Raw genomic sequence first — 14,861 nt, forward strand, 5'->3', positions numbered from 1 at the left:
GGGACCACTGCCTTAAAGTGATGTCATCCTCTTTCCCCCCCTCTCCTTGCTTACCTGGGAGTGTGTTTCCCTCCCAGAGAAGCATCTTTTAGAGAGGGTGCTTATGTAAGGGCAGGCACTCATATTTATTGTCTCTACCCAGAGCTGGCTCTGGGATAACTTGGAGGGTGATCCCATCTTGGTGGGCTGCAACCTGCCCCTTCTGATCACCCTGCCTCACCTTCAGCTCTGTGTGTGCCCCTCCCCATGTCTTGAATGTGACTAACAAAGTCATTTCAGCTGCTCTGAGTACTTTGTGGGTGATTTTAAACTTGGATATAATTTCAGTTTGATGTAATTTACTTTGATAATTCTAAACTCACAGAGAAATTACAGGTGCAGTACAAGAAATTCCCATATATGCTTTACTCAGATTTATCAACTTAATTCACTGTTTCCATGCATTATGAAAATTTAGTGAATATACATCGTCAAGGTGTTTACATGATCACATTCAGTTTAATTCTTTTGAAGATCTATCTTCTACTTTAGAGCATGTATTTATTTTTCATTGAGGTTAGAAGAGTTAGAAAGAATTCACGTTTTTGTTAGTTAACATTTTCTTTAATGTGCTGGGTTCCCCACTGTTGTCGTGGTATTTTAACTAACTTCATAGAGGGGTGCAGGCCCCATTCCAGTGTGGAATCCAAGTCACTAGTCTTGGCCTGATTAGTGCTCAGAAATCTCCAACCTCCATGTGCGGTGAACTGTGTGTGTTATGATCAGGAAGGTGTCTGAACCCATCAGACTCCAAATTCCTGGAAGGCAACCACGGAATTGGTGCCTCTCTGTGGCCAGGTCTGGCACAGTGAGTTGGGGGTTGTGGAGGAGCGCAGAAGAAAGGATTTTTAAAAAGGCTAATCAAGAATTGACTGTGTTAAAAAAAAAAAAAAGGAAGAAAAAGATCAGTCAGATACAAGATGGCATCATTTTCCAAAAATTAGTCTTTTTTTCTATAAAAGGTATGAGCATGTATTATTTTTACAAGAAAAAACAACCATTCTCATTTTAAGGAACAGTTACAAAATGGCAAAGGTTTTGAAAGCAAACAGTCTTGAATTTGGCACTTAGAAAAGTTCCTTAACCTCTCCAAAATCCTTTTCTTCATCTTCAAATGAGCAAACCATTAGCACTCACCCCACTGTTGGAGTGAAGGCTGTTTGGAGAATTAGGTGAGGTTTTGTGTAAGGCAGTGCCTGGCATGACGTGAGTGGCCAACACATGCCCACTTTTAAAAGGAGGGGATTTCCCTGGTGGTCCAGTGGTTAGGACTTGGTCTGTCAACTGCTGTGGCCTGGATTCAACCCCTAGTCGGGGAACTAAGATCCCGGAAGCTGGGCAGCATGGCCAAAAAACAAAAACAAAGACTTCGGGCTTTAAAACAAACAGCTTTAGTTGTTCCCATAGTCCTGCATAGCCTCCCCTATTGTTAACATCTTACATAGCGTGGTACATAAGTTACAATTAATCAATCACTCTTGACGCTTTACTATCAACTGAGTTCTAAGCTTTATATTCAGATTTCTTTAGGTTTTTTTTTTTTTTTGGTATGAGAAATGGCATTCTTTATTCATAAATAAAAATATATAATTACCAGAAATAGTTTACACGGCCAAAAGCGGGCATCAAAAATAAAATAAAACTGTCAAAAGCAGAGCAAACTAAACAGCACACAACGAAGAGGAAATAACTCTGTACGTACTCTTCCCATTGCTGGGCCGTGGGCAGCCAGCCTGGGCCAGAGTTCCTGCTCTGCGAAAGCAGCACAATGGGGCCACTGACAGGGGTGTACACACAGCTGTGCGCCCTCCTGCTCGGGCAGCTGTTGCTCCCACAGCCCAACCTGCCTGACCCTTGGGATAGATTTCTTTAGTTTTAAACCAGTGTCCTTTTCCTGTTTCAGGGTTACACATCCACTTTGATTGTTCTTTATTACCATTCTCATTTTTGTTGTACAGACACTTAGCAAACGCCTCTCCCCAGCCCTTCCCTTTCTGGGTAGGAGCTATGTAGGCGTTGAAACTTGTTTTCTTAGCCTCTTAACAGGAAGCAGGGAACAGAGCTCAACCTGCAGGCTGCGTCCTGCCCCAGGGCTGAGAAACATGGTGGGCACGTGTGTGTGTGTGTGTGTTGGGGCGATGGGGTGGGGGAAGTGTGGGTGTGGCAGGGATGGGCGTTCTGTTTCAGGCTGAGCGAGGGGTGGCAGGTGGCATGTGCTATGGGTGCAATCTGAGCTGCCTTCATTGCAGTCAAAGCCACAGGTCTGAAGCTTCTCTTGAGCAACAGAGTATCGACCAGGGCTCAGCCCAAGATGAATCAGAGATGTTTCTTCACCAGAGGTCAAAGGTGCAGCCTGATTTATAAAAACCTCCCTACCCCAGGGCTCCTCACCACTGCTGTGCACTCTCCTGGCATTCCACACTTCTGTGCAGAGGGGTAAGTGTCCTTTCCTCGACTCAGCCCTCGGGGGTCACTTGGCAGGATGGTGGGAGCCACAACTCACTGCCCTCTGAACCCCCTCTGGCTGACTGCATTTTGGGACCAAGGGTACCAGCTCTTGCTCTGATAGGAAGACCCAGTCTCAGGACTTGGGAATGGCCAAGGTGGGAGGGGTGGCCAGCACGTGTAAGAACCCTAAAGTACCGTCACTTGGGGAAAGGAAACAGCCTGGCAACCACAGAACCCTTCCCAGGTGAGCCTGAGTGACCAGCACTCTCTGAATTATACTCCCCAGGAGACGGGGGCCCATGGAACAGGTGGCAGTTAGGGCTGATTCTTTGATACTTTAGGTGGTATCCTATGTCCTTCTCCCCTATTCTATCCACAAATAAGAACATTCACCGTGGGTCAAACAGAGCAGCAGACCCGGGATAGTAGCCCTTGTCTAAACCATTAATGAGGAAGGAGGAGACAGTGGAAGCATGGGGCTGGGGAGGCGCTGCTCTAGACCTCCCTTGTCTCCTGAAGGTGAACATAGTTTGGTAAAATGACTAAGCTGGAAGATCACCTGGAGGGAATCATCAACATCTTCCACCAGTACTCCGTTCGGGTGGGGCATTTCGACACCCTCAACAAGCGTGAGCTGAAGCAGCTGATCACAAAGGAACTTCCCAAAACCCTCCAGGTATGGGAGGCCCCTCTCTTGGCAGTTTCCCACCCCCTTGCGCTGAGGGCAGTGGTCTGAAGGATGATGGTGGGGGCAAGGACTGGGGTGGGTTCACCCCAGTTTGTGCTTCCAAGGATGTTCCCCAGCCCCTCCCAGCTGCGGTACAGGGGCCCACCGCTCTCTCTGAATAGCTCTCTCCATCACCTTAGATCATGCCTTCCTTTCTCGGTAAAGTGGAGAGAGGCAGGGCCAGGCGGGGTTGGATTATTGAACTATACAACATCTTCTAGGTTAAGACTTGGTTCTAGGATGGCTTAAGACAGCTGCTTCTGTCTGCCTTTCATTTTCTCATATTGGATTCTCCCACATAGTTTTGGATCATGAGTTACTGTTCCCTGGCTGCCCTGGGCTGAGTTCTGAGGGATGCGAGGCCTAAAGAAAGGGGAACTCACTGACCCTGCTTTCTCTTCTCCCAGAACACCAAAGATCAACCTACCATTGACAAAATATTCCAAGACCTGGATGCCGATAAAGACGGAGCCGTCAGCTTTGAGGAATTCGTAGTCCTGGTGTCCAGGGTGCTGAAAACAGCCCACATAGATATCCACAAAGAGTAGGAAGCTCTTTCCAGCAATGTCCCCAAGAAGACTTACCCTTCTCCTCCCTGAGGCTGCCTTACCTGAGGGAAGAGAGAATTAATAAACGTACTTTGGCAAAGTTCTTAGCAGAATCTGTGTCCTTTTTTTTTCTTTTACCAAACTTGATCCTTCCTCACCCCTGCTGTTCTGACAAGCCCCGTTTAGACCTCCGAGACCCGCTTCTCTGTCTGCTCGTTTGTTCACCAACAATTTATTAAATCTCTCTAATTTGTTCATGTATTCATTTATTTAACAAATATTTAGTGAGCATCTATAATAGCCAGAGATCAAAGACATGAAGTCCTCATCCTTCTGGGGTTTTCATTCTAATAGGGAGGGAATTGAAGATGAACCAACCGACAAACGACTAAGTATTAGCAGGCCAGTGCATCCTGTGATACACTGGTAGGTAATGAAAAGAGATATGTAGAAACCTAAAGCAAAGGAATATAGGGTAGAGGGAAGGACAGGGTTCCTGGTTTAAATATGTTGACAGAGGGATGCATTTGGGCAGAGATCTGCAAAGGATGCAAAAGCTGCAAAAGATCCACAGCTTGCGGATGTCTGGGGTCAAGAGTCCTGTAGAGAGAGGTCGAGGCCCTGAGACAGGTTCAAGCCTGACCTGCCCGATGGCCAGCACGATGGCGGGTGCAGAGCTGAGGCAGGGCTGATGGGAGATGAGCGCCTGCAGGAAGCAGGTGTAGGGAGCAGGGGCTTACAGTCTGTGGGGAGGACCTTGGACTTGGTGCCAAGTGTGCTAAGGAGTCACAGGCGGTTTTGAGCAAGCAAGTGAGTTGATTTCACTTATTCTTCCTGTATGGATCATGAAACCTGGGGCATGATAAAAGGTGTGGGGAAAAGGGAGACCGGAGCAGGAGGCAAGCATGAGGTACGGGGGAGGGAAGACTTCTCAGGCCAGACTCCCTCCCCACGCTGATCTAGGCCAGGTTCTTCGTGACATGTTCCCCTAGGACTGTGTTGCTCTCCTGCCGGGCTCTTCTCTCCTGCTGAGATTCTGTATCCACTGGGAGCTTATTTGTTTAATGTCTGTCTCCTGCATTGATGGGGGTGTGTGCACGTAGGTGCAGCATCTCTGTCATCAGCACTGTGCTTGGCATGCAGCAGTTATTTCAGAAATATCTTTTATAGAAGTGAACGTATGGGCACTTACCTGGTGGTCCAGTGGTTAAGAATCTGCCTTCCACTGCAAGCAGGGGACCCAGGTACCATCCTGGGTCTCACAACAGGGCTCACAACAAAAAGCCCTCATCCTGAAACAAATACCCAGTGCAGTTAAAAAAAAAAAAATGAATGAATGAATGGAGATCGTTGTTGTTCAGTCATTCAGTCATGTCCAACTCTTTCTGACCCCATGGACTGCAGTGCACCAGGCTTCCCTGTCCTTCACTATCTCTGGGAGTTTGCTCAAAACTCATGGAAATTAATAGGCTACTGATTTGATCCCCTATAAAAGGTCCAGGGGAAAACAGGAAGGAGCATGGAGTAATCTCCCTAGGGGCCAAGTGTTGGGTTCCCTAGTGAAAAGTGCATCCATCTGAATGGGAAGAAGTTAGTGGGGGCCTCCCTGTCTACCATCCCCTGTCGAGTGCTGAGTCAGGTCTGGGATAGATGGCATGCCCCTTTAGTCCAGATGTCAAGAGGTCCATTTTGTTAAGTGGTTAGAATACCCGCACATTATGGGTGCGTGTACCCTCCCAAATTCATTTGTTGAAGCTCTAACCCCTAGTGTGTTGGTGTTTGGAGATGGGCCCGTTGGGAGGTAATTAGATTAGTCATGAGGGTGGGACCTTCATGGTGGGATTAGTGCCCTTATAAGAAGAAGAATAAAGATTTCTCTCTCTCTATGAGCACACATGGAGAGGAGGCCATCTGAGCACACAGCAAGTCTACAAGACTGGAAGAGAGCCCTCACCACACCCCCAGCTCTACTTGCAGCCTGATCTCAGGCTTCCAGCCTCTAGAACTGGGAGATTAAATGTCTGTTGTTTAAGCAACCCAGTTTATGGCAAGGCTCCCCAACCTTCAGGCTGCGAACTGGTACCTCCTGTCAGACCAGTGGCAGAATTAGATTAAAAATAAAGTGCACAACAGATGTTATGTGCTTGAATCAACCTAAAACCATCTCCACACCCTGTCCATGGAAAAATTGTCTTCCATGAAACTGGTCCCTGGTGCCAAAACATTTGGGGACCTCTGGTCTAGGGCATTTGTTATAGCAGCCTGAGCAGGCTGGGATACCATGAAAGCAGCATCCAGGGCACAGCCTTAGGCTCTGACAGACACATCTACCTCCTCTTCAGCAGCAGGAACAGGCCAGGAGGGCAGAGTTTATGACACCATTTAAAAAGATTAGATAACTTGCTGGAGCCCAGGTATGACCGATATGAGGAAAAGTGAGAAGAGAAACTTCACATTGGGGCAGGGGTGGGTTTGTATTTTGGTGCAAAGCCAGGCAGAGATGATGTGTAGAAAGCTGGGATTCAGGACTGAGGCCAGGAAGTGATAAGTCCTGGCCCCAGAGGCCCCAGGGTTGGAGGTTCGCTGGACTGTCCATCAGAGGAAAGCACTCTGTCTGTGATGTGGATCTGAGGCAAAGTTGAGGCTGGAAGGGATTGTGGAAAGTAGGAACCTGTGGAGACCTCTCCTGGGGATGAGGCCGGGGCAGAGGATGAAGATGGGGATGGAGTGGGATTGGCAGAAGATGAAGGAATTCAGGACCCAGAGAAGGCGGTCTTGGGATGAAGGCTTCCATCACTGAATGAGAAAAGAGGACCACTCAGGGAAAGCCCTCATTTGCTGACTGACCTTGGGAAAATCACTTTGCTTCTCTGGATCTCTGTCTTCTTCATATTTGAAGAATTCAAAGGAGTTTTGGAAATTTATTTGAAGAGTTCAGACTAGGTGGACACTCAGGTATCGTTCAACTTTAATGTTCTGAGATACTTGGATGGGATGGAGAACTTTAAGTAAGATCTAGAAAGATGGGAAGCAGGGTATTCTTGGGCAAAGAAATGATGGTGGCCTAAGTATGAGGATTAAAGTTATATTTCTGGATTCAGATCCTAGTTTTACCTTTTACTAATTGTGAGACCTTGAACTCGTTACTTAAAATCTCTAAGCCCCAGTTTCCCCATCAATAAAGTAGAAATAACAGCAGCATCTTTCCCAGAGTTGAAGTGAGGATTAGATAACCTAACAAAACATGCAAAGCACTTAGCACAGCGTCTGATGCCAAGTAAGCACTCAGTAGGTATTAACACTAGTAGTAAAATACTAATTTATATGGGAAGGCCACTTGCCAATGCAGGAGACATGGGTTCAATTCCTGGGTTGGGAAGACACCCTGGAGAAGGAAATGGCAACCCACTCCAGTACTCTTGCCTGGAAAATCCCATGGACAGAGGAGCCTGGTGGGCTACAGTCCATGGGGTCACAGAGAGTCGGATACGACTGTGTGACTGAGCCCATATTGTGAGCTAAGGGACACAAAGTGCACCTTCCAGGGGCTCTGAGTGCACCCCTGCCCTTCAGGAGGATGTCTTGGGCCAGCACACTGCCACACACCGTGAGCTAAGCTTACTTGCACACTGGGACTTTGGAAGTCAGGAGAAGAATCTGGATTCAGTGAGATGGCCACCAAGAGCCTCTGGGGCTAGCATGGCTAGGACTTGTCATTTAACTTGGCCCATATGTAAAAGTCTTCAACGTTAAAAGGAAGCAAACCAGATTGTGAAAATCTGATGGGCAAGAGCCGACTTCCTCTGCTTCTCTGATTTCCCTTGTTACTTAACTCAGCCCCGGGTAAGCAGAAGTTCAGTTCTTGCCCTTTCAGCATTAATCTGAGGAATCTTTCCTTAATCCTCCCTCCTCCCCATACCTGCTCCACCCAAGAAGACTAATGAAAAGCACCTCCTCTGTGCTCCCAGGCACCCTGTGCTTCTCATCGCCTTTGTTTTACGGCCACAACTTAATATGGAAAATAGCTATTTGGGTGTCTCTTGCCCCTGTTAGGTTAAAGGTTCCTTGAAGGCAGGGGACCTGCAAAGTGTTTGACACAAACATCAGGCTCAGTAAGTCCCTATAACAGCCTCCAGCCTGATTCCTGTGCTCCTTTACTCTGGGTCCCCAATCCCTTGTCCATGCAATAGCCAGTGTGATGCCCAAACATAAATCACAGTGCGTCACTACCTGGTGAAGACCCTGCAGACTTTGTCCAGTGCTTCTTGTCATCCAGGTCTCATTCTCATTGTCACCTTCCTGGGAAGCCCTGTCTGGTTCCCCAGCCCAGTTAGCAGTTGTTCTAGCGTGTCTTCCTTTAGCAGTTGTTCTAGCGTGTCTTCCTTTTACTGCGGCACTCGTCCGCACCTGCAACGATCTGTTCTTTCTTCCTTGACTTGTTTCTTGCCTGACTTTCGCTAAGCAGAAACTCCAGCCGAGCTGGGACCTGCTGTGTTTTGTGAGCTTGTGGCAGTGTCCTGCCCCTTCCGTTATTCAGTGATGCCTATTGGTTTAGTAGAATCAAGTTACTGTTTACTAACTGAGGGGAACAACAGCTTTTATAAAATGAAAGTGAGATGCTTGTGGCGGCGGTGGGGAGGGTGGGGGGACCCTACGGCAAGTACACCCCATCACAGAGGGCTTTGGAGTCCTCGCTGTGGAGAGGACCCCTCTCTCCAGACCTCGGCAATATTCGAAGGCAGTTGTCACAACCCCCTCCAGCTTCTCTTTTCCAGGCTCAATACCCTCAGCCCTATCTATAACTGATTCCCATTGTAATCTCCTTCCATTGTTAACGGGCATCTTAGAAGCTGAACATCTTGTTTAGGAGGTGTCAGGAAATGGCAACCCACTCCAGCGTTCTTGCCTGGAGAATCCCAGGGATGGGGGAGCCCGGTGGGCTGCCGTCTATGGGGTCGCACAGGGTCGGACATGACTGAAGTGACTTAGCAGTAGCAGCATCCCTGGTGAGATATGACCCTGATTATACCTCAAAGGCATTCCCCTCCCTGACAATACCCTACTTACTTGAGACTGCACCTCAGGCCTGAGATCAAGAGGCAGAAAGCGCCTTGCGAAGGAGATTCAGAAAGAGACACAGAGAGAATATTGTAGGAAGGGAAGAGAAAGAGACGGCAGACCAAGAGGAGAAGGAAGAGAGGAGGGGGATGGATGGAAGTGGGCTGCTCTGCCCTGCGCCCTATGCTGGAATCCTGCTGCCCTGGTGCAAACACCCACCACTCTCTGCTTCACCCCTTGCCTGCCTCAGTCTTGGTGTTAGGGGAAACACGCAGGCTGAAACTGCCCACCCTGGCCAGGCACCGTGGTAACCATTCCTGTGAGTTCTTTTATGACAGGAGGTCCTGGGAAGGAACATGAAATTAACAAGCCACTTCAAATCAGAAGACTTCAGGAAAGGTCAAAAGGAGATGAGCGTCCTACTGACCTCCGAGAATCCTCCTCATTGGAATACATTTTGGCTGAGCCACATGTGCACCACCAGGAAAGACCCTGAGTCAGAGAGACTGGCCAGAGACAACCCAGCAACGAACCTCATCACCACAAAACCCGAGACTTCAAGCCATGTGGCAGAGTGGTTCCCCTGGGTCCCCTTACCCTGCTTCTCTCCACCCAGGTGCCCCTTTCCAGTAAAGTCTCTTGCTTTGTCGGAACGTGTGACTCCTCAGACAATTCATTTCTGAGTGTTAGACAACGGCTCCCTTTAGGGCCCTGGAAGAGATCCCCCTTTCCTGCAACACTGGCAATAGTCCCCCTCCTCACTGTGCAATCTCACCGTACATGAGACAATTCTGGGTTCATGGGCAAGAGTGAGGGAACTCACAGAGAACAGGGAAACCCTGGGAATGAATGCTCACTGGAGGCCAGTCTCTCCCCCTACCCCGGTGACCACTTTCCCTGGTTGACGTGTGCAGGCCGGGACCTCTGAGGACAGAAGCTAGGGGTCTAGTTCAGCCAGGGGATTGACCAGAGTCTTGGGGTAGAGGAATTGTTTTAGCCCGAGTCCCAAGGGGAAGCAGGAGTTGAGCAACCAATTGTTTCAGACCTGCTGTCACTTTGGTAATTCAAGTGTCAAAATCCATGACACAGGGCTTTCTAAAACACAGGTTTTCAGCAACTGTGGGAGGGGACAGGGCATTGAGGTTGGATTCTGGAGTTTACTTCATGGCAGGGCTTGTGTCAGGCTTGTGTAAGATTGCCTCAGCCGGCTGGTGAAAGCTGAGGCCTTCCTTCCCAGCAAGGTCTTGGGAAACATCACACAATCCTCTTCTTTTTCCTGTAGAGGTGGTGAGACACACTTGCCTGGTTGACATGGTCCAGGTAGTTTGAGATCCTGGCTGAAAGCATCATTTCTCTGAGAAGCACCACCTCGGGCTCTCCTAGCCTCACTTGGACCATCATGCTGCCTCCAAACCTGTCTCACTTCTGCCCCAAATCATCCCCACACAGCAGACTTTTCCAAAGTATGTATATATCATTTCCCTCCCCAAATCTCCACTGCTGCTCCTGCCCTCTGTTTTCTGGAAAGTGTAGCTCCCTGGCCTCTATCTCCTCGCTCTCCTCTTCATCTCCCACCTCCTTCTCTTGTACATCCAGGCCTTTGCACATGTGCTCTTTTTCTGAAGCACTTGCAGCTTCATCTGAGGATGCCTGCAGCCAGCAGCTTTAACTCAGCCCTCCAGGAGACCACCCAGGCAAACGGCAGCCCTCCCATCAAAGCCCCACAGAACTTCATCCCTCTCTGACCTTTGATTTTCTATATCAGACTCATTTAAGAGACTGTCTTGTCAGCCCTGCAGTCCTGGGAGTTCCTTAAATGACAGAGTGAAGCCTTATTTATTGCAGGGGCCCCTCAGAGCCTTATACAGAGCCTGACATACAATAAGTGTGTAGTTAGCGTCTCTCGAGTGAATAAGAAGACAAGTGAGTGACAAACGAATTAATCTCCATGCCCAGTTCTGGAAGCATTTCACAACGCCCAGGTCCCAGAGCATATTCTGAGCATCGTTGAGCCTCTGGGCACCGCCCACATCCCAGAGCATATTCTGAGCATCGTTGAGCCTCCGTGCAGTGTCCTGCAGTGGGGGGTGCCCCTGTACTTCCTCACCCCTCCCAGAAAGGTATGCAGAAGTTCAGGTTTCTCTGCCAAGGAGGGCAACTCCCTCTTATAGGAATCGGGGGACAGGCATCTGACAACAGGCTTTCTGTTCTTCAATCAGCATAATGCTGGGGAAACCCCAAAGTGTTTGTTTCTTGAAAGAACTCAATCATAGAGGTAGTCAGCATTTCTCACCTGGAATGGGAATCTTAACCTTGACCCTGATGCTCTCATTCTTTGTCTGAGGGAAGATGACTCCCCTCTACTCCATAGAACCACGTTTTTGGAATAGGAGAAGCTAAGTCACCCTTCCTTCAGGTCAGCTCTTTTAACAAGATCTCACAGGGCTCTGCAAGAGTGGTTTGCTACCACCTCCCCCCCTGGGATCTAGAGCAGCCTGCCCCTCTCAGACCGAGCTAACAAAGAGATAAGGCAAAAGTGGAACCCTTGGTGTCTAAGAAGCTCTGTCCCTTATTGTTCTGAGCCCAGCTGCTCCATCATCTTTGGCCTTCAGGTTGCCAGACCATCGGTACACCCCTCATGCCCAAAGCGGTCCCCACCTCACCCTCTCCCCAAGACAGCCCCAACGTCACCCTCCAGCTCCACGGGGCCCTAGGACCATCATACCTTCCCTTGCTCATTCAAAGTGCTCCTGAGAGTTTATTCCATGCTGACCTGGAGGCAGTCGCCATTGCCCCTGCTTCTAGATAAGGGGTTACAGTTCCCTAGTGCACGTGCAGACATATTGGAGAGTCCTACGGGCCTGGAGGAACAAGCCCCCGTGTGTTTGAGGAAGGTGGGTGGTCAGGAAAGTGGGGGCGGTGGGGGGGGGTGGGCAGTGACACAGGCTCTAGGCCCTCATGGCCATTAAGGGACTCATTAGAGACCTCAAGGCGAGGAGAGCATTCCTGGTGCAATTGTGCAGAGCCTGGGGATAGCCGGGATGTGATTTAGGGAAAATGTTTTGGAGAACTGATTGGGTAGCTGTGTGCATAGACGGAGTTAGATTTATTCTGTGCCCCCAGTGGTGTGGGAGGAAACCATGGTTAATGCTCAGCAGGCACGAGGAGATGGATTTTGGCTGGTGTAAAGAAAGCCTTAGTGTCAGCACCAAAGGAGGACACTCCCTTTCCCGGAGGAGTTAGGGCAGGCTGGGGCCAACTTCTTGGCAGGGAGAGAATCACTCAAGTGTGAGGGTGGGACAGGTGGGGTTAAACCAGTAATGTTCAAACTTTTTTCAGAACAAACTACTTTATTCAGGTGGAAGCTTCTAGTGTGCAGAAGATGAAGGTAGAACTGGTAAGAACTGAATAAAGCTGGGGAGGGGCTCCAGAATCCCATCCCCTCACTGCCCTTATCTTCCCGTTGGAGATGCCATAATGATATACAGAACCTTCAATATTTTCCCCCGGTGATCGAGGCTTTGGGGACATTTTGCTGGTTTTAATCCTACTTCTTCTCCCTCCTTTCTTCACGTTACCCCCCAGAAAGGGATTGTGGAGCATGTAGAGTATTTTAGGACAGCTGTACAGTCAGTATTGTTTGAGAACCTGCTGTGCATCAGTCACTACTCCAGGGGCTGGGAATAAACTAGAAAATAAGACAGATGCCATGACTTGCCCTCATGGAGTTCCCAGTGCAGTGGGGAAGCAAAGTCAAAGACATACTTCTGGCACACTGCAATAGGTAATGGTGGATGCACGGGACGTGGGGAGCCTACTCTATCCGAGGCATCTAGTCCGGGCCAGTACCCAGGCTGTGGTTTTTCCAGTAATCATGTATGGGTGTAAGAGTTGGATCATAAAGAAGACTGAGCACTGAAGAGTTGAGCTTTCGGGCTGTGGTGTTGGAGAAGGCTCTTGAGAGTCACTTGGACAGCAAGGAAATCAAGCCAGTCAATCCTAAAAGAAATCAACCTTGAATATTCATTGTAAGGATTGATGCTGGAGCTCAAGCTCCAGTATTTTGGCCACCTGATGTGAAGACCTGACTCACTGGAAAAGACCCTGACATTGGAAAGATTGAGGGCAGGAGGAAAATGGGGTCACAGAGGATGAGATGGTTGGTTGGCATCACTGACTCAATGGACATGAATTTGAACAAAGTCCGGGAGACGGTGAAGGACAGAGAAGGCTGCCGCGCTATATACAGTCCATGAGGTTGCAAAGAGTCAGACGTGACTTAGGGACGGAAAAAACCTCCCAGCTGCCAGGCCAGCTCTCTTTCTCCTGCACCAAGCTGCACAGCAGGGACTTGAGGGTGGCTTAGAATGGCTGTCAGGAGATGTCTCCCCATTTATGGGGTCTCCTAGGCAGGGAAGGGACTGGGACCTTCTGAACTCTGCTCCCCAAGCTCACAGCCTGGAGTGCTTCCTGGAAACACCCCCATACTCTCAAGCAGGATCCCTGACATCCCTGTTGCCATAGCAAAGACTCTTAAAACAGGATTTGTAAGGTCCATGGCAGGCAGGCTGCAGGGAGCTGGAATCTGAGCCTGGTTCCTTGCTTCGTGCTCAGCACTGGGGAAGGAGCTGCAAGCTCCAGGCTGCAGAGAAGATGGATTCAAGGCTCTCTGCCATCTTCACCAACCACCACTGTCTGACCCTTCTGCACACTATGCCTCACTTTCTTTACTTGTAACCCAGGGGACAGATGCTGTTCATCTTTTCCTGCCCTGTGCCCCATCCTAATCCTGCCAGAGTTCTCTCTCTGCTGAAAGCACAGTGCAGGAGGACGACCCTGATTCAGGCTCTGGTGTTTGGAAGGCTCACCCCAGGCCAGTGATGACCCGGGAGAGGTTGCGCGCAGGGCAAGCAGTGAGGGCAGGGGAGTCACTTGGGTGTCTCTGAGGTGAGCGCCTGGGTCTGGAGGCTGCTGAGGCAGGGAACCTGGGAGCCAGGCCAGGCTGCAGGTTCACAGGGCAGTCAGGGCTTCTGCTGACCTGAGCTCTTAGCTACCGACGAGGCCCAGAGGAACTCCCGACCTCTCCAGGAGCTCAGTTTGACCTGGAATCTTAAGATCAGAACCTGCAGGCCCGGGAGGCTCCCCGGACCCAGTGTCCTTCCTCATGGCAGTGGTTCGGCCTCATGGCTGCAGACCCAGGGATGGCTCTGGTTTCTTCTAGCGGATAGGCTGGGCCCTTCTCACGCCCCCATCCTCCTGGGGCCAGGGCCCTGCTCCCCACCTGTGTGCACGCCTTCCCTTGTGTCCACAGGAAGGACGCTGCATCTGCTAGAGATGCCCTACACCCCCATGGATTTAGAACTCCATCTGTCCTTGACTCCAGCGTTCTTCTTCAGACACGCTGTGTCTGTGTGCACATCTGGAGGACTTCCAGAGGCCTAAGGTTCTGGTTCCCAGGTGGCTCAGTGCTAAAGAATCCATCTGCCAATGCAGAAGATGTGGGTTCGACCCCTGGGTTGGGAAGATCCCCAGGAGAAGGAAATGGCAACTGGCTCTAGTATTCTTGCCTGGAAAAAGCTCATGGACAGAGGAGCCTGGCAGGCTACAGTCCATGGGGTCACAAAAGGTCAGACATGACAGCACACAGCACTCACACACTCAAGGTTCTAGTAGGAGAGGGCTGTGTGGGCAGCATTGGGCAAAGAGGGGGTAGGGCTGGGTTGGGACATGGCTGGAAGGTCGAGGGGAAGGTATGACACCTATTTCTCTCTGTGGTGACAATGGCCAACTTCACTGGGAGGTCCTGAGCTGGGATGAGTAAGGGGCACCTGAGCAGTGGAGTCTGGAGTCATTGGGGAGGAGATGGTTCAGGAGATGAGCCCAAGGGACCCAGAAGAGATTCACAGTTTCTCTGCTTCTTTTTTTTTTGTTATTACTGCATGAAGAAGTTGAGGCCCAATTAAGGCCCAGGACTGTCTGATGCCCAGACTTCTGGGAAGGTCAGGTTGGGAGGCGGGAGGGGGAAGAAGCACGCAGAGCAC

At 49.8% G+C, this 14,861-nt stretch overlaps 1 protein-coding gene across 1 annotated transcript; it reads left to right on the top strand.

Moving 5' to 3' along the window:
- The first annotated feature begins 2,401 nt into the window (after positions 1–2,401).
- On the top strand, positions 2,402–3,875 carry LOC133240985 (protein S100-A12). The gene is made up of 3 exons (XM_061405957.1): positions 2,402–2,475; positions 3,007–3,163; positions 3,622–3,875. The coding sequence occupies exons 2-3, from the start codon at positions 3,026–3,028 to the stop codon at positions 3,760–3,762; spliced, it is 279 nt and encodes a 92-aa protein (XP_061261941.1). The 5' UTR covers positions 2,402–2,475; positions 3,007–3,025; the 3' UTR covers positions 3,763–3,875.
- The last annotated feature ends 10,986 nt before the right edge of the window (positions 3,876–14,861 follow it).

Source organism: Bos javanicus, chromosome 3 (assembly GCF_032452875.1).
Source record: "Bos javanicus breed banteng chromosome 3, ARS-OSU_banteng_1.0, whole genome shotgun sequence".
Taxonomy (NCBI): domain Eukaryota; kingdom Metazoa; phylum Chordata; class Mammalia; order Artiodactyla; family Bovidae; genus Bos; species Bos javanicus.